This window comes from Culex quinquefasciatus, chromosome 3 (assembly GCF_015732765.1).
Source record: "Culex quinquefasciatus strain JHB chromosome 3, VPISU_Cqui_1.0_pri_paternal, whole genome shotgun sequence".
Classification (NCBI taxonomy): domain Eukaryota; kingdom Metazoa; phylum Arthropoda; class Insecta; order Diptera; family Culicidae; genus Culex; species Culex quinquefasciatus.
Genome location: NC_051863.1, coordinates 75,561,538 through 75,588,210, shown reverse-complemented (window position 1 = coordinate 75,588,210; position 26,673 = coordinate 75,561,538). Strand labels below are relative to the sequence as shown.

At 35.0% G+C, this 26,673-nt stretch overlaps 1 protein-coding gene across 1 annotated transcript; it reads right to left on the bottom strand.

The window, feature by feature from the left end:
* Positions 1–2,600: 2,600 nt before the first annotated feature.
* Positions 2,601–26,470, bottom strand: LOC6032742 (alpha-tocopherol transfer protein-like). Its single transcript, XM_001843236.2, has 4 exons — positions 26,186–26,470; positions 3,593–3,896; positions 3,157–3,517; positions 2,601–3,091 (listed from the first exon to the last, which is right to left on the bottom strand). Exons 2-4 carry the CDS (start codon positions 3,871–3,873, stop codon positions 2,840–2,842), a joined length of 894 nt encoding a protein of 297 aa, XP_001843288.2. The 5' UTR covers positions 3,874–3,896; positions 26,186–26,470; the 3' UTR covers positions 2,601–2,839.
* Between the last annotated feature and the right edge of the window lie 203 nt (positions 26,471–26,673).

The window sequence follows — 26,673 nt, the reverse complement described above, 5'->3', positions numbered from 1 at the left end:
GCCGAAATGGATCAAGGAATTGACCTCAAAGTTCTGCTAGAAATCGCTAAATGGGCGTGGATTTGATGGATAATGCCATTAAGTCTAGTCTGAAAAGGACAATGACGACAAATTCGGCTTTCGAAAGGGTGTCTTTGTCAAAACAAATTTTATAAATTCTGGGGCCCACCAAATCAGCAACCGGATTATCATTGCTAACTCGTGATGGGCTAACGGACCAGATTAACGGTCACTCGGTAATTTTGTTGAGGCCAGATAGCAACCCAGCCCAAGATTGTGACCAAAACTCTTGACATTTTATATCTCCTTCTGAAGCTGAGAACAAATTGAAAATTACATGACGCAGCCAAAACAGTTCTGAGTTCACTAATTATTTAAACATTATTGTCGCATTTCTTTGCAAAACCACGTAGAATCGCATGATGTTTTCCAACGACTTAAACAAAACCCAGCAATGAAAACAAAAAAGCTAACACTGATTCGAAACATGCTTGACAGATATTTCGCGACAGAAAATCGTCGCGAGAGATAAACTCGCTCAATTCGGTTTAGTGCCGCGGCGACAATATAACCCCTGAAGATCTCTGCTTTATGTCAATACCGACCCCCCAACTTTGGGATGGGCTTTCAAAACGAAATGAAATTTGAATGAACGCAATATTCGGTGACGTACAATTTAAAATAGATCCGGATTCATTATTGGTAGATGATATGACCAGAAAGTGAAACATAATCGTTGCCTTCCGAGCTTCGACGCTATGAGAAGGACTTAATTATATACTCAATCCCGTATTTTTTTACTTCTTACCGTCGGCGTGCCATCCGAGCCACGATGCTATGGGAAAGGCTTTCTAAACTAAATGAAATTTTTAGCAACGTATTATACGTTATCATGTAAACCTCAAATAGTGCTGATACAACTAACTGTTTAAATCGATTTCATAAAAGTTTTCGCTCACGATTTAATTGCAACAAACGAATTCCACGAATTTACTCAGTCCGGACCGCGAACAATCAGCTCAACAACAGAAAGACAATATATACACGACGACATGAAGCCTTCTATCAATAAATTCAAGAATCTCCTAGCACTTTTTCGCGGAATCTCGCGCGTCGATTCGCCAACCGATCTCCCCCACGAACACCACACGACTGAGGGCCCACCTTCCAAGGCCACGACGCGACACATTTTTTCAATGAATTCCAGAATCTTCTAGCAATTTCTCGCGGAATCTCGCGCGTCGATTCGCCTATCGATCTCCCCCCTCTGCGAGTTTGGCAAACTGTCAAACACGAAAAAGTGAAGGAGCTATTACACTACCGCAAACTAAATTTTAAAAAATAATTGCAACGGCCTTATTATAACTTTACAATTTTTTATAAATTACGTAAAATTTCCCGAGGAAACCGATTAAAAATATTTTCAGCATTTTATGTTTTCATACGACCTTTTCAAATACTAGTCTTAATTTATGAGACTTAAAACTGGTTTTCCTTAAAACCCTTATAAGCTTTCATTTGTGTTGAAATGGCACGGAGTTATGATTTTTTGAAAAATGTGTTTTTTGCGAAAATCGACGAAAATGGTCAATTTTTGGACCACATTATTCGCTCTACAGCATTGCCTTGGCGTTCTCGATTGCGAGATTCCTACTCGAAACTAGGTGTCCGAAGGCTTGATCGAAAACTTCCATCCACCCCGGGATGCGAACTGACGACCTTTGGATTGTGAGTCCAACTGCCTACCAGCGACTCTACCGAGAGAGGACGAAAAAAAAAAATACGGGTCCAAACAACGAATCATCTTTGCGGTTAACTTTACACAGTTGGTCTGTGCGGAATGGAGAAGGGCTAGCCGAAGACGCTAACATAATGCCGTTTCAAAAAATACTTAAAGCACTTATTGCGAGTTGTTAAAATTATTTTCACCAGAGTTACATGGATTCTCGCCCCATCACACAAATATCTGACGACCCAAATGACTTGGAACTGTTTAAACCAGCCCACGAATCGACTCAACAACTGGTAGCAAGTGCAACGTGAGGTTCAGAAGTTCTGGAAATATTGTAAACGCGAGTCTTTGGTGCCAGTCCAAAGCAGAACTAAACACGGTGGAAAAAAATAAGCAGTCCCGATTGATGTTGGTAGCCTAGTAGGCGTGGTGGATGATAACCTGTCACCAATACGCTGAAAACTCGGGAGAGTCCACAACGTGCATCGCGAGGATAATGGGGTTGTACGGTGGAGAAGGTATGCTTGTTATCACTCCACGATGATAATGGTAGTATCTCGAGTCACCGGTTCCCAAAGGACCCAATCCTCCGGAGACAGTGGATAAATGCCATCGCGTAGTATGATGATCATGAATTTGCAAGCACAGGAATCGAAGGCAGGATCGTTTCGAAAATACTCCATTGGTGTCGAAAGATACTGTTGATACTGTGGAAAATATTGAAAATCATCCGAAAAACGTATCCTAAGTTGAGCGACGCGGCATGTATTGATAAGCCATATTTGGCACCAATCAGAAGAACCGATGGCATTGGAAATACTCAACACAACAGTGAAGTCCGTATTTGAAATGAAAGAAAACAGAAAGGTTTAAAATAATAATTATGTCACAGTTTATTAAACAATTACCCCTCACCACCCATCGTACGTTATTTGTTTGTTTTGTGCTCTGCAACAATCAGTTCTTCGGGGAACTGTCCAATTTATTTATCACATCGTTTGTTTTAGCTTAGAAGGTTTTGATTATTTTGTTTCCCACCTCAAACTGACCCGCACCCGTCAGGTCACCGACTACAACTACGCGCGTAACGAAACCAATTTCAAAATGCTAATCTATGTCCAACGATTTCATTTTCTTGCTCGCCCCGTCTATCAGTGCCGAGTCGTCGCCACCCTTTCCGTTCCGTTGACGTTCCTCGGCCAGGAAGTAAGGTCGCATCGATTCGAACTTTTTGATGTGCTCCTGGTGCAGGTCCGCAACCGACTTGAGCTCACCGCCGTAATCCGAGGGCAAACAGCTGCGCGGGATCCAGTCCTCGTACAGCGACTCCAGGCTGTCGTTCGAACCGTGCAGGAACAGCTGGAATGGGATTGAGGAGGTCGTTGATTAAATTTGGTTCGGTTTAGGATTGTACCATTGCTCACCATCTTGAGAATCTCTGCGTGGATGAACGGCTTGATGATGTAGAGAACTTTGTCGAAGAAGGACACCGCGTTGAGCACGTGGATGGCTTTCAGCTTGGCCGGAAGCCCGTCCTGCAGGTAGTGGAAGAACTTGCGGATTGTGCTGATCTTGACGCGCAGCAGGTGGGTCAGACCCACGTTGCTCATGTCGAACAGGCAGATGAGCCCGGGTCGAGGACCGTCGGTGGTGAGGCACGACTCCAGCAGCATAAAGTACGTCTTGACGGCTTCGTCAAAGCAGTAGTTGGACGCCTTGGGACTGCTCAGCCTGTGGTACACCACGGAATAACCCGAAGGAGTCGGAGGAAGTGGAAAGTAGTCTCTGCAGATGAAAGGTAATTAGATTAGATCTTAAATCTAAACAATAGATCGCCGCTCCAGAAACCCCAAAACTCACTGATTCTGGAAGCACTGGCGGATCTTCGGGCTGAACGGGTCCCGATCGTTGAACAGCTCGGGGCCGTCCCGCCGGGCGTCGTAGAAGATCTTGATGACCTTGCGGGTTTCGTCGATGTTTTGGTTGCACGCGCTCAGAAAGCAGGTCAGCAGCCGGTCGGTGATGTCCAGCGGAACGCCCTCGATGGGCGGGGATCGCAGCGCGACGAGGTCATTCCGGTTCAGTCCTTCCCGCTTTAGGGCTTCCTCCAGATCGTAGCCTAGGTCGTGTGCCATGGTCATGGTCACGGGTTGTGGTGGAGAGTCTGGGTGAAGGAAAAGAAATGTATTCAAATTTTATATGTAGTTTTTACAAATCTGTTTTAAAACAATTGATTCTTCAATTTGCAATCCAAAATTTCAACAGGTAAAAATCTCAAGAGAGTCATAAAATTCACAAGGAAGACATACCCGCAAATTTGCCAAGGTATCTACCCCACATAATGACATGCTTTTGCTGTTAAACTTGACTTGATTTTGGTCAAAATTCGCGAAGGTGAACCAGCAGCAAGCTGGTCGGACACTCGCAGCACAAGAAAAAAAAACATGTATTTATTTACCTAATGAGTGGTTGATGTCGCGTTGCCTCAAATACAAAGGCCATTTAGTGGTGAGATAGCGTGAAAGATTAAAAAATCATTTAATTTTTGCTAATTTTATTGTTAAAAAGTTAACTGTTGTTTTTTTTATTATATATTTCCAATTTTTATTCTTAAACATATTGTTTAAATTCAAAACTTATCAAAGTTCAAAATGAAGCTAAAAATAAGTAGCACTTTTTTAATGCTACTCAAATTGCTTAATTTAAACATTTTGCAAATTAGAGATGAATTAGGCAGTGAACCATTAAACCAAGTGATGTGCGTAAATCATCGTTATTTGCGTCATTTGTCTCGAGTGAGGATTGGTGAAAAAGAGCGAACATTGAAGGGTTTAGTGTTGACCAAATGAAGCCATTTGTATAAGAAAAAAAAAAGCACTGGTAGAATTACTTTAAAACTGATTTTACAGTTACTGCATCGCAAACCAAGTCGTGAAAATGTTGCTGTTAGCAAACCTCTTTAAAAAAAGTCGGAAAGAAGAAAATGTCCCAAAAAATATATTCGTAACATTTTTCAAGATTTTGTGAAATTTTAAAACATTTGATTTATTTGGTATTGTTGATTTAGTGTCACCTTAACCCTCTACTGCCCAAATTTTTTTTCGAATTTTTTTTCCTATTCAGGAGGTCATTTTGAGCAACTTTTGTTTTACGAAAAACTGCACTTCTCTTGTTGTATGTTTTTCTTGTTTTTTAAGCATTTTAATTTGTATTTATTTTGTTTAGATTATTTTTTTTGGTAGTATTTGGCCTATTCTACCACCTCCTATCATTACATTTTGCCTATCTATTTTTTTCATGTTTTTACAATCATTTTTTTAATTTTTTTACTTGTTTTTCACATTTTCTGCTATAGAATGGCACCAGTATCATTTAAATTGTAAAAAAAAAATGCATAAAGGCATAGTCTGGGACACTAAAAAAATACTGCATACCAGTGTTGTAAAAGAGTGATAGAAAAGCTATCAATAGATTATCTCTGCACCAAAAATATCCGAGAGTATAGCGGCCGTCACTATAGCTTGTGAGATCTCTTCTTGTATCTCGTGATTCCCAGCGATGTCATTCTCTCTCTATCACTCCTTCCCTTTTCCTCGACTATGCGCTCTCACCGCTGAGTCTCTCAATCTCTCCGAAAACTGCAATGAGAGAACGTGAGATGGCGATTAGGATCCGACCACGCATGACGTCCCGTCAAACTGCGTTTGCGAAATTGGTTTTGTGGCGGCTTTTGTGGTTAAACGCTGTTGCGGTAGGATGATCGTGGAAGCGAGAATGAGAGAGAAAAGGAAAATGTCAATCGCGAGTGTGTAAACACGAAAACGTGTGCGGCTATGTTCGGCGCTGAGAGTTTCAATGAAGAGAGAAGAGCAGTTGTATTTGAGGCATGAATATTCAGTCGAGATAATTGTAGTTGCTGAGTGCTGATATTTTGATATTTTAACAACCCTGCTGCATACTAATCTAAATCTAATCTAATCAGACCCAAGCGCAGCCAATCTTTCGAAGGGATCCTGGAGAGTGCCTTAGGTTAGATGACGCCTAGCACTCTTCTTGTCAGTTATTAACATTTGTAGTGCGCCATTGCATCGGAATGCATTGACACATCACAAGCGTTAAAGCGGCCAGGCCTACTGCGTAAAGCCGTATCGCAGAGATGACTCGTAATTGGGTTGAGTTTGAGCACTGAGTGTTCGAACAACAACACAATTCTGAATCGACAGGGGAGGAAGAAGCGTGGGGACACACCACCATACGCTCCGAGATTTGGTTGTATTCGTTGGGAACACCATGTCAAGAAGGTTTGGTACTCTGGGACCCTCTGGGATGGGACATTATATTTCCACGATAGCCCTGGAAACTATTTGCCGTGGTTATAGCGCCACAACTGGCTCTCTGTAACTAATTCCAGTCGAAGCATACTCAGTCGTCATGACCTAGTGGTTAGCATTTTTGCTTACCAACCCAAAGGACGGGAGATCGAACCCCGCCCCGAGCGACTTTGATTTTTCGTTCATATTCATCATTTCAAATTTATGTTGGGAGCAGATGGGAATCGAACCCAGAACCATTCGCTTAAAAAGCGAACATCGTAACCAGTCAGCCACGGCTGCTCCACACTAAAAAAAATACTGCATACTTAGTTTTACTTAAAATATAGGAAATGTTAGTAAAAAACACAGCCAAAGTTGACCCCTAAAAAATGACATTTTTAAAAACATTGGCAAAGTCACATTAAACAAGTCAAACTTCCAACCCTAAAATATGCTTAAATTTTAATAGTTCTTCTTTCCAATGCTTTTTAATGATCAAAAATTGGTCGAAAAATGGAATTTTGGTGATTTTCCAGATCGAAGCCCGTCTAAAGGCGGGGTTAGGTTGTAGAGGGTTAACTATCTCTAATCTATTCGTTATTTCGAATGATGTTTTTATTTATCCTTTACTTTGCTCAATTTTGGGGATCTATGGAAGTCTAAAGATGAGTCATTAGAAGCTGCACAAAATGGCCTAAAATGCACGTGTGACAAGATAGTACAACGCCGATTTAGAATTTTTGATTTTCAATGTTTAAGTAAAAATTAAAATCAACAAAAATGTAAATTGGGTAAGCTTGGATTTCAGATATTATTGTTTACACCGATAAGGCTGGTAAAACCTTCTTTTTAGTTTTTGTTCCTCGGCTTATGCCAAATTTTTAAAATTTTGATGTAAAAAGTATCACAAAATGCTACAATTTGATCCGCTGTACTTTTTTTACATTACAATAAAAATTGATAAATGCACATAAAAATTAACAATAATATGAAAAAAGCCAGAATGATTGTTTTTAGTTGCTATGTGTTGTATTTCTATCAAATTTTTTAGGTTTCCTTTGGGACGCCCAACGGCCTAATTTTTTAATGTAAAATAAAATGTGCATTCAAAAACTAATGTACATAAATGCAAATATCGTGCACTGGGTTCCAGATCCTTTCATTTTTTGAAATTGAAAATTGAACACATATTTGATGAGTTGTCTTCAAATATTTTTTTTAATTTTTCAAAAAAACGTTACTTAATCCACCTTAAGGTGTTTGGTGCCTTCCTCACATTCATAAAGTTAATACAAGGTCTCAAAAAAAGTCTAAAATAACACTTAAGTGCTTAGAACTTTTGATAGGGTTGTCAGATCTTCAATAATTTGGGTTCGTTAGAAAGGTCTCTTGATTACCCATCCAACGATGGGTCGCATGATGGATTCGGACATCATTTTTATCAAAATATCAAAATCCGCCCTCTAAAAAGTGTACAAAATACACTTAAGTGCTTATAACTTTTGATAGGGTAGTCAGATTTTCAATCTTTTTCATTCTTTGGAAAGGTATATTGATTACACATCAAACGATGGGTCGCATGGTTGATCCGGACAACGTTTTTATCAAAATATCTGAGATCCGGCCTCAAAAAAGTGCTAAAATGACACTTAAGTTCTTATTACTTTTGATAGGGTTGTCAGACTTTCAGTGTTTTGCGCTCGTTGGAAAGGTCTTTTAAATACCTTTCTAAAAATGTATAGCATGACGGGGTTTCTTACAAAAACCACCCTTTTTACAATCTTCCGGACTTTAGCCGAAATCGTTTTTTTAGCATAACTTTTAAAGTACTTAAGTAAACTTTACAATTTATGAACTGTGACTTAGGAGACTCCAAGACGGATCGAATGAGACTAAAACGATCAAAATCGGTTCAACCAGTCCCGAGATAATCAAGTGCAATTATTTTGATCAACATCCAACCACCCGCACAGACATTTGCTCAGAATTTGATTCTGAGTCGATATGTATACGTAAAGGTGGGTCTACGAGGTCAAATAATGAAGTTCATTTTTCGAGTGATTTTATAGCCTTTCCTCATTGAGGTGAGGAAGGCATAACCCACACACTCTAATTATTTTTTGGTATTTTTTTCGAAAATAAACATTCTAACTAAGAAAAAATCGGAGTTTGAAGGTTGTAAGTGCAAAATTTACTGAATGGCAGACCTTCAAAGTTCAAAATGAAAAGATAAAACATTGTTTGACAAAAAAATGATTATTTTCATAGTTGTACTGTGTAGCTGATTATGTATTTTTTCCTGCATAATTATATAATATATATATTCAGAAATAAAATTGAACATAACATGCTCTTACATACTAAAAAAAAAAATACTAAAAATATTAAATAATGGATTTTTATTCAAAATTTAGTTTTTATTCAACTTTGTTAATGAAGTTCTTTTGTTGTGTGCATTTGTGCTATCTGAAAATTTCCAGCTTAAAATTTGAACCATGCCCTAAATTGTCTCCAAATTTCAAAGTGCAAAAATGTGCACTTTTTGAGTTATGCCATTTTAAACATTTTGATTCACGCAAAAAAAAATTAATGATTTCGCGTACACGCTTGGTTTAAAGCACATTATTTACCTGCGGAGGCAGAAATGAAGTACAGTCATCCCACATATTCGGAACACCCACAAATTCGGAACACTTTTGTGTTAATTTGTCAATAGCATGCCAAATGCACCTTTGCTGGCGACGTTTCTATTTTTAGGACCTTTATTTTTGACATTCTCTTGCTATTTCGCTAGCAAAAGTAGTTCTTTTTGAACAAAAAACTGCATTTCGAGACTTTTTTATTCAGAGCTGCAAACACTGCCTCCAAATTGCCTGTTCCATAATTGTGGGATGTTATTGTGCCTTCAACAATTGTGGAACACCTGAATTTAACGGATATTTTCACAAAAAAGTTATCAGACGATTCATAAAACATAACTTAGCTTGAGTTTCATTGGTTCCAGTGTGTGAAGTCATTATTTTGTAGAAAATATTTACTCCTGAAGAGAATCAAAGTTTGTTTACATCCGTAAGAAAAAAGTGTCCCGAATTTGTGGATATCAAGGCTCAATGTTTTTCTTTGAAAACTTAATATAAAACGTAAAAATGTACAGCCGGTCTATACATCAATCGAAAGATCGCAAGAAAAGCCTGTCCTATCCTGAAATCTTGAGATTTGTTCAACGATAATTTGCAACAATATCAAAATAGTTTGCCTAAGGATCAACATTCTCAGACACTTTTAATTTTTTGTACAAAGTTATAAACAAAATGTGCATGTTGAGTTCCAAGTACCGACTCCGACTCCACAGCACTGGATATACCTAATCGTATTAGAGCAATTTTCTGAGATTTCGGTCTTTCGATTTTTTTTTGTATTTTTTAATCCGACTGAAACTTTTTTGGTGCCTTCGGTGTGCCCAAAAAACACATTTTGCATCATTAGTTTGTCCATATAATTTTCCATACAAATTTGGCAGCTGGCCATACAAAATGATGTATAAAAATTCAAAAATCTGTATCTTTTGAAGGAATTTTTTGATCGATTTGGTGTCTTCGGCAAAGTTGTAGGTATGGATACGGACTACACTGAAAAAAAAATGATACACGTGAGCAGTTCTCTAGGATTTCGGTCATTCGATTTTTTTGTATTTTTTAATCCGACTGAAACTTTTTTGGTGCCTTCGGTATGCCCAAAGAAGCCATTTTGCATCATTAGTTTGTCCATATAATTTTCCATACAAATTCGGCAGCTGTCCATACAAAAATGATGTATGAAAATTCAAAAATCTGTATCTTTTGAAGGAATTTTTTGATCGATTTGGTGTCTTCGGCAAAGTTGTAGGTATGGATACGGACTACACTGGAAAAAATAATACACGGTAAAAAAATTTGGTGATTTTTTATTTAACTTTTTATCACTAAAACTTGATTTACAAAAAAACACTATTTTTAATTTTTTTATTTTTTGATATGTTTTAGAAGGCATAAAATGCCAACTTTTCAGAAATTTCCAGGTTGTGCAAAAAATCACTGACCGAGTTATGAATTTTTTAATCAATACTGATTTTTTCAAAAAATCGAAATTTTGGTCGTAAAAATTTTTCAACTTCATTTTTCGATGTAAAATCAAATTTGCAATCAAAAAGTACTTTACTGAAATTTTGATAAAGTGCACCGTTTTCAAGTTATAGCCATATTTAAGTGACTTTTTTGAAAATAGTCGCAGTTTTTCATTTTTTTAAATTAGTGCACATGTTTGCCCAGTTTTGAAAAAAATATTTTTGAAAAGCTGAGAAAATTCTCTATATTTTGCTTATTTGGGCTTTGTTGATACGACCTTTAGTTGCTGAGATATTGCAATGCAAAGGTTTAAAAACAGGAAAATTGATGTTTTCTAAGTTTCACCCAAACAACCCACCATTTTCTATCGTCAATATCTCAGCAACTAATGGTCCGATTTTCAATGTTAATATAAGAAACATTTGTGAAATTTTCCGATCTCTTCGAAAAAATATTTTGGAATTTTCAAATCAAGACTAACATTTCACAAAGGCCAAACATTCAATATTACGCCCTTTTAAAATGTTTGTCTTGATTTGAAAATTCCAAAATATTTTTTCGAAAAGATCGGAAAATTTCACAATTGTTTCATATATTAACATTGAAAATCGGACCATTAGTTGCTGAGATATTGACGATAGAAAATGGTGGGTTGTTTGGGTGAAACTTAGAAAACATCAATTTTCCTGTTTTTAAACCTTTGCATTGCAATATCTCAGCAACTAAAGGTCGTATCAACATAGTCCGAATAAGCAAAATATAGAGAATCAGCTTTTCAAAAATATTTTTTCAAAACTGGGCAAACATGTGCACTAATTTAAAAATGAAAAATGCGACTATTTTCAAAAAGTCACTTAAATATGGCTATAACTTGAAAACGGTGCACTTTATCAAAATTTTAGTAAAGTACTTTTGATTGCAAATTTGATTTTACATCGAAAAATGAAGTTGAAAATTTTACGACCAAAATTTCGATTTTTTGAAAAAATCAGTATTGATTAAAAAATTCATAACTCGGTCAGTGATTTTTTGCACAACCTGGAAATTTCTGAAAAGTTGGCATTTTATGTCCTCTAAAACATATCAAAAAATAAAAAAATTAAAACTAGTGTTTTTTTGCAAATCAAATTTTAGTAACAAAAAGTTAAATTAAAAATCTCCAATTTTTTAACACGTTAAAAAATTGGAGATTTTTAATTTAACTTTTGGAGATTTTTAATTTAACTTTTTGTTACTAAAATTTGATTTGCAAAAAAACACTAGTTTTAATTTTTTTATTTTTTGATATGTTTTAGAGGACATAAAATGCCAACTTTTCTGAAATTTCCAGAATGGGCAAAAAATCTTTGACCGAGTTATGATTTTTTGATTCAATACAGATTTTTTCAAAAAATCGAATATTGGTCGCAAAAACTTTTAAACTTCATTTTTCGATGTAAAATCAAATTTGCTATCAAAAAGTACTTTAGTAATTTTTTTTATAAAGTGCACCGTTTTCAAGTTATAACCATTTTTGGGTAACTTTTTTGGAAATAGTCACAGTTTTTCATTTTTAAAAAATAGTGCACATGTTTGCCCACTGTTGAAAAAAATATTTTTGAAAAGCTGAGAAAATTTTCTAAATTCTGCTATCTCGGACTTTGTTGATACAACCCTCAGTTGCTGAGATATTGCCATGCAAAGGTTAAAAAACAGGAAAATTGATGTTTTCTAAGTCTCACCCGTACAACCCACTATTTTCTAATGTCGATATCTCAGCAACTATAGGTCCGATTTACAATGTTAAAACAAGAAACATTTGTGATATTTTCCGATCTTTTCGAAAAAAATATTTTCAAAAATTTAAAATCAAGACTAACATTTCAAACGGGCCAATCATTAAATATTACGCAAAACATCAATTTTCATGTTTTTGCCTTCCTCACCTTACTGAGGAAAGGCTATAAAATCACTCGAAAACTGAACTTATCAATTAGACCTCCTAGACCCACCTTCATGTACACCTATCGACTCAGAATCAAATTCTGAGCAAATGTCTGTGTGTGTGGTGGGATGTTGATCAAAAAATTGTCACTCGATTATCTCAACATTGGCTTAACCGATTTTGTCCGTTTTGGCGTCATTCGATCCGCCTTGGGGTCCCATAAGTCGGTATTAAAAATTATGCAGTTTAGTTAAGTACTTCAAAAGTTATGCTAAAAAAACGATTTTAACAAAAGTCCGGAAGATTGTAAAAAGGATGGTTTTTGTAAGAAAACCCGGCATGTTATACATTTTTAGAAAGGTATTTAAAAGACCTTTCCAACGCGTCCTAGACATTGAAGATCTGACAACCCTATCAAAAGTTATTACCACTTAAGTGTTATTTATGTACTTTTTGGAAGCCGGATCTCAGATATCATGATGAAAACGTTGTCCGGATCTATCATGCGACCTATCGTTGGACAGGTAATCAAAAGACCTTTCCAACGCGTCCAAAACATTGAAAATCTGACAACCCTATCAAAAGTTATAAGCACTTAAGTGATATTTATGCACTTTTTGGAGGGCGGTTCTCAGATATTTTGATGAAAACGATGTCCGGATCTATCATGCGACCTGTCGTTGGATAGATAATCGAAAGACCTTTCCAATGCATTCAAAACATAAAAGATCTGCCAACCCTATCAAAAGTTATAAGCACTTAAGTGTTATTTATACACTTTTTGGAGGCCAGATCTCAGGTATTTTGATGAAAACGTTGTCCAAATATATCATGCGACCTATCTTTGGATTGATAATTAATAAGCCTTTCCAACGGGCACAAATTGAATTGGAGATTTGACTACGCTATCATAAGTTGTAAGCACATAAGTGCCCTGAAATAATAATGAGATGAATAATTAGTCAAATTGATAGAACACTTAAAGGTCCGCCCTATTTTGGATAGCATTACCTTTTAAATGTGAGGAAGGCACCAACCACCTAAGGGTGGATTAAGTAACGTTTTTTACCTTTGCATTGCAATATCTCAGTAACTAAGGGTCGTATCAACAAAGTCCAACAAAGCAAAATATAGAGAATTTTCTCAGCCTTTCAAAATTATTTTTTTTTTAAAGTGAGCAAACATGGGCACTATTTTTAAAAAATAAAAAACTGTGACTATTTCCAAAAAAGTTACCCAAAAATGGTTATAACTTGAAAACGGTGCACTTTATCGAAAATTCACTAAAGTACTTTTTGATTGCATTCGATTTTACATCGAAAAATGAAGTTGAAAATTTTTTGCGACCAATATTTCGGTTTTTTGAAAAAATCTGTATTGATTCAAAAATTATAACTCGGTCAAAGATTTTTTGCCCATTCTGGAAATTTCAGAAAAGTTGGCATTTTATGTCCTCTAAAACATATCAAAAAGTAAAAAAAAAAATAAAAATAGTGTTTTTTTGCAAATCAAGTTTTAGTAACAAAAAGTTAAATTAAAAATATCCATTTTTTTTACCGTGTATCATTTTTTTCAGTGTAGTCCGTATCCATACCTACAACTTTGCCGAAGACACCAAATCGATCAAAAAATTCCTTCAAAAGATACAGATTTTTGAATTTTCATATATCATTTTGTATGGCCAGCTGCCAAATTTGTATGGAAAATTATATGGACAAACTAATGATGCAAAATGGCTTCTTTGGGCACACCGAAGGCACCAAAAAAGTTTCAGTCGGATTAAAAAATACAAAATTTAAAATTAAAGAAAAAAGACCGATTCCGTAGAGAACTGCTCATTAGTGACCGGATTTTTACTTTTCAATCCTCAATTATAGTTCAAGCTTTTATTTAAGTTTTGAGAACAGTTTTCCCATAGAAACAAGCTCCTGAATGCCGGCAAAAGAAAAAAAAACATTTTTGTTGAACTCTGATGTGCGCCAACATTCGTCACACACTTGTCAGAGATGTCAAACAAGTCAACTTCCCGATAGTTAGTCATATAAAGACATTCTCCAATCAATAATTCAACAGAAAATTCCTACTGTGAACCACCAAACAGTGACCCAAAGCCCATCTTAGAGAGGGGCTGTTGATGGAAAGAAAAAAAAATGCCGGTTTTTGTAACCTTGAAGCCAGCACTGTCGATAGTTATTAATGTGGCGTGTGAGCTTCTTCATGCCGATGATGCTTCAAACAGTGTGCTTTCGTTACAAGTCGGCACACTGTACGAATCCGGTTTGGCGAGTTTACACACAAAAACAATTCTTCAATCGTCACGGCATTTAATGAGTGCTCCCCATGCATGAGGGGGAGTGCAGCTAAATTCATGTTTGTCTATTGGGACGTAATTGATTTTTTAAAGAAAACATTTTAAAGTCAAAATTATAAACTGTTACTCTCAACTCATCAGAACAAATTAACTGGAAGTCTCAAGTAGTGCTCGAGTGCACATCAGAATGATAAAGTGATGCATTATTAATAATTTGCTGGTTATTTTTTAAAAGACAATGAATTTAATATGATTGAAATTTTATTGTTTTCTGCGCATTTTAATTGTTTAATCAAATGCACCTTTTCAAGCAATCAATTTTACTTTACATTGTACCAGTCGGTTGTAACCTTCAAACAAGGTAACAAATCTGGATGTCACATGGACAGGTTGGAAATTACCCAGTCGGCCTTCCATCCGGCCACAGCTTCGCAGGTGTGGGTTACGAGTGAGTGTACCTTACACTTGCTAATTGTTTATAAACAAACCACCCTAGATGATGAACTTTGCGATGAGCAAATGAACCTCGTCGAAAATGACGACGCCCCTGCAAGTAGTTGCTAGTTGTAATGCACGGTAGCAATGACAAGTTATTAACTTAGCGCGCCAAAACTAGTCGTCACGGGCCGATTCGCACTCTTGTACACAATGACAGTGAAAGAAAAGCAAAACTTGACGTGAATTATTCAAAAGCTAAATTGGCGAGGTGATAATTACGTAGGGCAAATGTTTGAAGAAGGTTAACGTAAATATGTTTATTAATGACCGTGGCGTATCTTCTGCACGAGTCGTGGAGGTTGAAAGTGGATTGTTTTAAATTTGCGGTGATTCAATAAAATTTAAATATGTCAAACATCCTGGTTTTGAATAAATAAGAGTTAAAAAACTTAACTTATTTGGCAACCCGGCCATTGATTATCTACACTTCGACTTGATTGTGCTATCTTGTCACACGTTGCTTTTTGACGTTCCAAAAAGAGCGCGTTTCATTGTTTGACCTTGAATAAACAAAAAATAGAGCAAGCAATGACAACAATAACAAACACGTTTTGTTGGCTGACCATTCTGTGCATTGTTTGGTTGAATTTGGTTCCCGGAGTCTTGAGTAATAATTACAAATGTTTACGATAGTCGGGCATGGACGTGTGTCAAACGCGTTCTGACCTAAAATCCCTTTGGTCAGTTGTCGCACTTACAACAATTTTCAGGTGGTTTTCATTGAATATCTCAGGAATTTTGAAAAATTAGAAAAGAAACACTGTTTATGAATTAGCAATTCAAAAGTAAAAACCATTTTGCCTTTCTCACCTCAATGAGGAAAGGCTATAAAATCACTCGAAAAATAAACTTCTGTATTTGACCTCGTAGACCCACCTTCACGTATACCTATCGACTCAGAATCAAATTCTGAACAAATGTCTGTGCGTGTGTATGTCTGTAGGTCCGTGCACCGAAAAATATGCACACGATTAGCTCCGGACTGGCTGAACCGATTCGGACCGTTTTGGTCTTATTCGATCCGTCTTGAGGTCCCACAAGACCCTAGTTAATATTTTGAAGTTTAGAAAAGTGCTTCAAAAGTTATGCTAAAAAAACGACTTGGCTAGAGTTTGAAACATTGTAAAAAGGGTGGTTTTTGTAAGAAAACCCGTTATACTACAAATTGTTAGAAAGGTATTTGCAAGACCTTTCCAACGCGTTCAAAAGATTGGAGATCTGACTACTCCATCACAAGTTATGAGCGCTTAAGTGTTATTTATACACTTTTTTGAGGCCGGATCTCAAATTTTTTGATGAAAAAATTGTCCGGATCTATCATGCGACCCATCGTTGGATAAGTAATGAAAAGCCCTTTCCAACAAACCCAAAAGATTGAAGATCTGACAACCCTATCAAAAGTTATAAGTACTTTAGTGTTTTTAATTAATTTTTTTCGAGGCCGGATCTCAGATATTTTGATAAAAATATGCGAGGAAGGCACCAACTACCTAAAGGTGGATTAAGTAACGTTTTTAGATCTAATTTTTAATTTTTTTGCTTGTTTTTTATCCATCTCTGAAATAATTATTCTAAAATAGCTGAGAAAATTATCTAAAATGTTCTGTGTTTTCATTGCAAGTCGTTTTACTTTTTGCTTGCGGGCAATTCTGGCTCGCGAGATGGCTCGTTCACGAGCAGAGGAGTGCACGGGCACTCGGCGAGTTGCTTTCGGGAAAACTCGTAAGAGAACAATATTTCTCGCGAGAGCGCGAGAATTCCAACACTGTCGATAAGTCCCTATTGAAAACAGTTAAGTTTCATTCAGTACTCAGAGAGTTTAAGAATAGTAGTTTATGCAACAATTTGCAAAAAAAGAGCACGATCTGTACTTTTTTTTAATAATAAATACGACGAGTGCTGATAAAATCAAGTTTTGCTTCTTTTTCGATGCAAGTGTTGAAATGTTCAACTTTTCAGCATTCATTTTAGTGATTAAAAGTATAACTTTTCAACCATTGTAGCAAAAAGTATTACTCTTGCATCGAAAAGTATTGCATTTCGATTCAGTTATTTTTGGTAGAAAAAAGAAGGTCGTTTCGTGGTTCAAAAATAATAGGAAAATTAAGAGCGAGTCCACGAGCAAAGCATACCCATCTCGCATCGACCTCACCATTTTGCCTGAAATTTTCAGGGGTTGTTTGTACATATAAAACTAGCATCTGGCCAAAATATGAGCACTCTAGGTCAACGGGAAGTGGGGCAAAGCGGGACACAAAGTTTGAAGGTTCAAAAACGTAAAAAATCTTAAAAAGGCTATAACTTAGGCAAAAACTGCGACTATTTTCAAAAAAGTTACCTAAAAATGGCTATAACTTGAATACTGTGCACTTTATCAAAAATTCACTAAAGTACTTTTTGATTGCAAATTCGATTTTACATCGAAAAATGAAGTTGAAAAAATTTTGCGACCGATATTTCGATTTTTTGAAAAAATCAGTATTGATTCAAAAAATCATAACTCGGTCAAAGATTTTTTGCCCATTCTGGAAATTTCTGAATAGTTGGCATTTTATGTCCTCTAAAACATATAAAAAAATAAAAAAAAATAAAAATAGTGTTTTTTGCAAATCAAGTTTTAGTGACAAAAAGTTAAATAAAAAATCACCAAAATTTTTTTTACCGTGTATCATTTTTTTCAGTGTAGTCCATATCCATACCTACAACTTTGTCGAAGACACCAACTCGATCAAAAAATTCCTTCAAAAGATACAGATTTTTGAATTTTCACATATCATTTTTGTATGGACAGCTGCCAAATTTGTATGGAAAATTATATGGACAAACTAATGATGCAAGTTGGCTTCTTTGGGCATACCGAAGGCACCAAAAAAGTTTCAGCCGGATTAAAAAATACAAAAAAAATCGAATGACCGAAAACTCAGAGAATTGCTCACCTATCAAGAAAAAAAGAGCATTCAAAGTTCACAAAAAACTGCTCCAAGAAAATAATGAATGATCTCAAATCACGGTGTGTTTCCTAGAACAAACTTAAGATGAAAAATTCGGCAAGTCTGATTTTTGGCACCATGAAAGAAGGGCTCTTTCCTGACATTTTGTGGGGTCCGGCGAAATATTTCGTCGGGGGTCTAGAGCAACTTTTTTTTAAAGATTTTTTTCGATTTTACAGGATTTTTCATCAGAAAAGTCGATGGAAATAGATGGGTTCATGTTCATATCCATCAAATTACTTATGAATGTGCCTCAAGAGACTCTAAATTATTTTAAAACATTTTCGAATCAATCACATTGCAGAGAACAATTTTCTAGACAATTTCCATAAAAAAATAACAATTTTGGTTTAGTAAAAGCAGAGATATACCCAATTTCGTAAAATAAAAAGTGACTTTCTCCAAAATTTCTAGATTAAATTCCCATTTAAACGATGAACACCGCCTACTGTGATATTTTTGAGGATGAAAACATTTTGCTGAAACATAAAACTCATATAAAATTTTGATCAAATTTATGGAAATTATTTTATTAGAATCATAAAAAACTCAGTAGGCGGTGTTAATCGTTCTTCAATAAAAAAAATTGCTTTAGACCCCCCGACGAAATATTTCGACGGACCCCGCAAAATGTCGGAAAAGAGCCCTTTTTTTCATGGTGCCAAATATCAGACTTTCTGATTTTTTTTTATCTTAAGTTTGTTCTAGGAAACACACCGTTGTTTGTTTAATTGTTTTTAATTTCTTTAAAACATAAGCAAAATCTAAATCTTAAGCGTATAATCTTTTGAACAATTGTGGATTGGGATATTTTGCTAAAACCAACTTTTTATTAGATAGCCTTTCCGTGCCATTTTGTTCCCAAGATTGTTTTTGACAGTTTTTTTTTTTTAATTTTGTTCCAACTGTACAAACGTCGCTCATTAAACAGTCTGTTCACACTTGTCAGGTGCTTTTATCGATCGTTTGTGCCAGAAATGGCAATTCGACGTTCGAAGACGATCACCAGCAGCACCAATTCGATTGATGTTTTTATACGTTCGGCATCTTAAACGTCTTTAAAAAGCATCTTTACGCAGCTGGGGTATTTACGAGCAATTTTGCTGTGTTGTCTTTCAATAGCTTACACGTTACAATCTATCATTTTCAATAAATGTCACGTAAACAGCATATGCGTCCTAATGATATAAGCCTTGAGTTCAAAAATGCAAAAACAACTTAAATTCATTGCGTTTTTTTTAAATAAAAGTTTAGCAGATTTTGTCTGATAAATTTGAATAAAAAAGGGAAGTTGGAGAACAAAATCCAGCTGTTCCTATGCCTTCAAAGGTCATAAATATCTCAAATCATCCCAATTAAATATTCGCGAGTCTGGCAAAAATGCCGATACTCTGAAGAACCGGTTGGCAAACCCACAAAATGATCAAATTCTGCGTTAGTCAAGTTGTTGAGTGTGCAAAGTTCTCCAAGTTGGCGAATTTTATTCACTGCCGAACCTTGTGATATGCAAATTAGAAGAATCCCATGCGAAATTCTTGCCCATTTAATACGGACAGGTGGGCCAAGCTAGAATTTCAAGTTGTTATAAATTAGGTATACTGTCAAAACTGTAGAAATACGAAAAGTGAATGCCTTTCGGTCAATGTTTAATCCAAGTTGAAGGACACAGTCAGTATTTAAAATACATGTATGAGTTTCTTATTTTGCAAAACCTCTAGAAAACCTTAACCCAATCAAATGAAAATCTTTGATTGCAAAATTAAGATTTTATGATTGATTGATATATGCTAAAACAAATAAGTTTCAAAAAGTTTAACTAGGTAACACTTTTCTTTCCAAATATCTTCAGCCATATCGATTTTTTTCAAACCCCTGGTTAATTTACTAATCTATTTAATTGTTTTTGTTGCAAAGTTTTCCACATTCTTTAGCCAATGTTGTAGATTTGTGATGTAAGAATCTGCCACGACTGGTTGAATTTAAAACAGATGGAGCAATTCTCTACAAAACCGGCCGATTTCGACCATTTTTATTTTTTGTATTTTTTTATTTGGCTCAAACTTTGTGGGGGCCTTCCCTATGACCAAAGAAGCCATTTTGCATCATTAGTTTGTCCATATAAATTTCCATACAAATTTGGCAGCTGTTCATACAAAATGGTACGTATATATTCGAAAATCTGTAACTTTTGAAGGAATTTTTTGATCAATTTGGTGTCTTCGGCAAAGTTGTAGGTATTGTTAAGGACTATTTAGAAAAAAATAGGTACACGGAAAAAAAAATTTCCCGATTTTTTTATTAACTTTTTTTTCACAAAAACTCAAATTCCCAAAATACGTATTTTTTGTTTTTCGAGAATTTTTGATATGTTTTAGGGGACAAAAATCCGCAACTTTTGAGCTATAGAGAAACATGGTCAAAAAATCTGCCGCCGAGTTATGATTTTTTGAAAAACTGGTGATTTTTGGAAAAAATCGAAATTTCATGCATAAAATTTTTTTGACCTCATTTTTTAATGCAAAATTGAATTTGCAATCGAAAATTACTTTACAGATTTTTCGATAAAGGGCCCCGTTTTCAAGATATAGCCACCGAAAGTTTGATTTCAGCGAAATATTTGCAGTTTTTCAATTTTAAAAATAGTGACCATGAGTGACCATTTCTAAAAATATTTTTTGAAAAGTTCAGAAAATTTGCTATAAAATTGTCTAAGAGACATTGAAGATTGGACCTCTGGTTGTTGAGATACAGCGGCTTAAAGAAAAGAAACACGAAAATTGAAGTTTTCTAAGTCTCACCCAAACAGCCCACCATTTTCTAATGACGATATCTCAGCAATTAATGGTCCGATTTTCAATGTTAATACATGAAACATTCGTGAAATTTTCCGATCTTTTCGAAAAAAATATTTTGAAAAAAATTAAATCAATACAAGCATTTTTAATGGGCATAATATTTAATGTTTGGCCCTTTTAAAATGTTAGTCTTGATTTAATTTTTTTCAAAATATTTTTTTCGAAAAGATCGAAAAATTTCACGAATTTTTCATGTATTAACATTGAAAATCGAACCATTAATTGCTGAGATATCGTCATTAGAAAATGGTGGGCTGTTTGGGTGAGACTTAGAAAACTTCAATTTTCGTGTTTCTTTTTTTAGCCGCTGTATCTCAACAACCAGAGGTCCAATCTTCAATGTCTCTTAGACAATTTTATAGCAAATTTTCTGAACTTTTCAAAAAAATATTTTTAGAAATGGTCACTCATGGTCACTATTTTTAAAATTGAAAACTGCAAATATTTCGCTGAAATCAAACTTTCGGTGGCTATATCTTGAAAACGGGGCCCTTTATCGAAAAATCTGTAAAGTAATTTTCGATTGCAAATTCAATTTTGCATTAAAAATGAGGTCAAAAATTTTATGCATGAAATTTCGATTTTTTCCAAAATCACCAGTTTTTCAAAAATCATAACTCGGCGGCAGATTTTGACCATGTTTCTCTATAGCTCAAAAGTTGCGGATTTTGTCCCCTAAAACATATCAAAATTCTCGAAAAACAAAAATACGTATTTTGGGAATTTGAGTTTTGTGAAAAAGTTAATAAAAAATCGGGAAATTTTTTTCCGTGTACCTATTTTTCTAAATAGTCCTTAACAATACCTACAACTTTGCCGAAGACACCAAATTGATCAAAAATTCCTTCAAAAGTTACAGATTTTCGAATATATACGTACCATTTTGTATGAACAGCTGCCAAATTTGTATGGAAATTTATATGGACAAACTAATGATGCAAAATGGCTTCTTTGGTCATAGGGAAGGCCCCCACAAAGTTTGAGCCAAATCAAAAAATACAAATAAAATCCATTTCCGGTTTTGGTAGAGAATTGCTCAGATGGTAAAATATCCACACGTACAGACGACTGTGATTATTTCTGCCAAAGGGGTAAACTCAAAACAAACCGCCACGGCGTGCTTTAAACCGTTTGCTGCTTGATACAACCGACTCACTTTGCACGCTTGGAAGATTCTTTCATGAAAGGGCGCAGAACCAACGTGAGGAAGAAACGTCGATTCTAGCTGGTAAAAGTAAAGTTCTTTGCCAAACCTTTAATGTAGGTTTCTAAGGTTTTGAAAGGAACAACATTTCAACAAGGTTTAAACGTTCGTTAGTGTTGGTTAGTGTTAGTCACAGTCATAAACCGCACTTACAATTTTGTATTGTATATATTCAGGGAATTAATGTGTTTTTAGCCAAAACTATAATAAATGTTCTTGAATCAAACTAGATAAAATCTAAACACATACATTATTTTATCAAATTGTTCAATTGCTAAACGATCTGTAAACTTTAAATTATCGATTTCGTTAAATTTTAACTGAAACTCGTAACTAAACTACATTTATATCAATGTAGACTTGATTAGCAGTAGAAAACTGTTGTCAAATAAAAAACTCGCAATGATTCAATAAAAGTTCCATAAAAAAAAACTTTAAAAATGAGGAAACAAAAGTTTGCACACCTTTCGACATATTGACAATAAATATTTGATTGGTTGATAAATCATCCATTTTTTTAGAGTGTTCAAACCCGAAAGAGTCATCCTTAACCAATTCAGGAACGAATTTGGTTTGATGATAAAGATAACTATTAACTTATTATAACGGTTTATATAACTTTGAAATTCTACATAAAACTCATGACAAGAGGGCGACGATTCTCGAGATTTTCAATTTCCCGGGAATCGAGAGTTGAATTTGGCCATTTTCCGACAATTCCCGGACCCGGGAGTTTTTTTTATTATAGCAATAGTGTCAAAATTTAAAATGAAAAGTAATAAATTTGATTTTTTTTAATGAATTCAGTTACAATTAATTCATACTAATTCTATGAAACGTTATTTTGAGGAACTATAAAAAACCATTTGCTTTTTCTGAATCTGCAAATGAGCAATTCTCTATCAAAACCGGAAATGGATTTTTTTTGTATTTTTTGATTTGGCTCAAACTTTGTGGGGGCCTTCCCTATGACCAAATAAGCTATTTTGCGTCATTGGTTCACCCATACAAGTCTCCATACAATTTTGGCTGCTGTCCATACAAAAATGGTATGTAAATATTCAAACAGCTGTAACTTTTGAGTGAATTTTTTGATCAATTTGGTGTCTTCGGCAAAGTTGTAGGTATTGTTGAAGACTATTGAGAAAAAAAAGATACACGGAAAAAAATTGCAGATTTTTTAATCAACTTTTTTTTTCACTAAAACTCAATTTCCCAAAATACGTATTTTTTGATTTTCGAGATTTTTTGATATGTTTTGGGGGACAAAAATCTGCAACTTTTGAGCCATACAGAAACATGGTCAAAAATTCTGCCGCCGAGTTATGATGTTTTGAAAAACAATGTGATTCCTGGAAAAAATCGAAGTTTCATGCAAAAACAAATTTGACATTATTTTTTAATGCAAAATTGAATTTGTAATCGAAAAGTACTTTACAGATTTTTTGATAAAGTGCTCCGTTTTCAAGATATAGCCACCGAAAATTTGATTTTAGCGAAATATTTGCAGTTTTTAAATTTTTAAAAATAGTGACCATGAGTGACCATTTCCAAAAATATTTTTTTTGAAAAGTTCAGAAAATTTGCTATAAAATTGTCAAAGAGACATTGAAGATTGGACGTCGGGTTGCTGAGATAGAGCCGCTTTAAGAAAAAGAAACACGAAAATTGAAGTTTTCTTAATCACCAAAACAACCCACGATTTTCTAATGACCATATCTCAGCAACTAATGGTCCGATTTTCAATGTTAATACATGAAAAAAAATATTTTGAAAATTTTTAAACCAAGACTAGCATTTTAAATGGGCGTAATGTTCAATGTTTGGCGCTCTACTCATGACTTATCAAAACATAATTTTGAAAGCTTTTTATTCACTAAAGTTTTAATATATTAGCATAAAACTACTAAATTTACGATAAAATTGAAATTTCGTACCAGCACGGAATTTCGTGTTTTGAAAATCCAGCTGATTCACAAAAATCTAGGTTCTAAAAAACACCCAAGATTTGAAAAAAAAAACTTATTGAATAGTGGTGTTACGGAATACTCTCCGTGACATGAAAAAAATGTCAAAAAAATATGAAAGTGGTGATTTTTCTGGAAAACAGTCAACTATCACAAAAAAAAGTTAAATGTTTCATTGAGTCAAAATTCAAAATTCATCAAAAAAATCGGGATTTACAAAGTGAGAAGTTCTCTCAGATTACGGTTATTCGATTTTTATTTGTATTTTTTTATCCGACTGAAACTTTTTTGGTGCCTCCGGTATGCCCACAGAAGCCATTTTGCATCATTAGTTTGTCCATATAATTTTCCAAACAAATTTGGCAGCTGTCCATACAAAAATGATGTATGGAAATTGAAAAATCAGTAACTTTTGAAGAATTTTTTTGATCGATTTGGTGTCTTCGGCACAGTTGTAGGTATGGATATGGACTACAATGAAAAAAATGATACACGGTTAAATAAATTTGGTGATTTTTAATTTAACTTTTTGTCACTAAAAATTGATTTGCAAAAAAAAAAACACTATTATTATTATTTTTTTTTATATGTTTTAGGGGACATCAAAAGCCAACTTTTCAGAAATTTCCAGGTTATGCAAAAAATTGTTGAACGAGTTTTTTTTCCTTTGAGCTGACAGGCTAAGACCATTATGATTTTTTAATCGATACTGATTTAATCGATTAAATCGATACGGGACCATCCATAAACCACGTGGAAACTTTAGGGGAGGGGGTATGGCGATTGTCTACGATCCATACAAAAGTTTTTTCTTGTATGGACAATTGTCCACGAGGGGGGGGGGGGGGTAAGAGATTCCCAAGAAAGTGTCCACGTGGTTTATGGATGGTCCCTACTGAAAAAAATCGAATTATTGGTCGCAAAAAATTTCAACTTCATTTTTCGATGTAAAATCAAATTTGCAATCAAAAAGTACTTAAGTGAAATTTTAATAAAGTGCACCGGATAAAAAAATACAAAAATATTTTTTTAAAAAAGACCGATTTCTTAGAGAATTGCTTAAGTTTAAAATTCTCTTACTTTTTATAGCATTGTAAGGACTCCAAAATGTCTTTTGATCCATTAATTATATACAAAAATGAAAAAAAAAAGAAAAATAAATCGAGATTCTTTTCCGTATGCCATTTTTGTATGGACAGCCCCCTAATTTTTTATGGAGAAACTAATGCTAAAAAATGGCATATTTCGACATAATGAATCGATGGACGAAGTCATTCAAGGAAAAAACCTACAAATCGTAGAAAAAATGCGAAAAGTTAAATTCCGGGCTGGTACCAATAAGTTAGAGACTTGCTCAACAATAACAAGAGCAATAGTTTTAACATACGGAATGCAAAGAGAAAAAAACACGCAAATCGAACAACACAAATTAAAATGGCTCAAAAAATGTGATAGTCTGGTACTCAATGTTGTTTTTTCATTCTCGAAGAGAGATGAAATCTAGGATAATTCCGTAATAAATATTCAATAGGGCGAAACCTAGATGTAAACAAGCAGCCTATCCCTTTCTTACTCAACTGAGCTGTCACTAGAGCAAGTGGGATGGACTGTTTGTTTACACACAAGGTTTCGCCATTTTGAAAAGTTGTTTGTAACCTATCTGCTATGGGTTGATTGGAAGGAAATCAACTTACCGTCAACTGGGACGAATCGGGACTACAGTTTGAAGATTTTTAATTAGGAAAAAGATGTACTAATTTAGTTGATCTGTATCTGTATCACGCAAAACAATTACAATAAAGAACCTAGTTAAAACAACTGTCCCAATTCGCTCCATGTGTCCCGATTCGTCCCCGATGACGGTATGTGAGAAATTGAAGCAAAACAATGCAATTGTACCAATGTGAGTTCGTGAGCAAAGACTGTGTCCTGATCTCAGTTGATCTTCACATTAGTAGTGAGTGACCAATTACATTGTTTCACCTAAATTATCTATATTATTTTTCAACAGTTGAATTGAAGTTAATTGTTTTCCGTAAGAATATTTTTTTAAACAGATACGATCTCTTGATGTTACCGGTTGTTTCAAATCCAGTAGGTTTATGTTTTTTGCATCACAGACAGATGCATTCACCATTCACCGAGGATGTATTATTATTACACCATCCTATAAATAGAGTCTATTTTCGATGCATTTTGGTTATTGACCTTTTTTTAAGGCGGAAGTCCCATTGAGCATAATCGAAGAATGTCACTGATCTTCACTGCACCCCAGAGTTGACATTTACCTTTTTTCCCGAACTTGTTCCGGTTGTTCTGGTTCTTGGGGATGGATGATCGGATCAAGGTCGCCACGACCGGTTACAGTATTTTTTCAAGGATCCTCTCCTCTCGGCTGCAATTCTCTTGCGAGGTTCACACAGGAGGGTGGGAATTTTCACAAACAAGAATGAAACAAAATCGCGACGACGACTTCGGATCGACGACCGACGGACTTGTGCACCAAACGCGAGTCGAGCAAAGACTAAAGTGGCAACCACAAAACCACCGACTGTCGAGTGTTTGGGTTGTTGCTTTTTTTGGTTGAGTGTATTTCGCGATCTATTCTGACGACGACAAGCTGAGCCGCGCGCGGTTATGGTTTTGTGTTTTTGCTGCTTTAGTATGCATAATTAGGGTGGTTCCTTTAATCTCATTTTGGCTTCAAACATCTCCCATGGTGCAGCCTTTAAATTAATTTTGCTTAAACCCTAATTTTGACTATTTTTGAAATTTT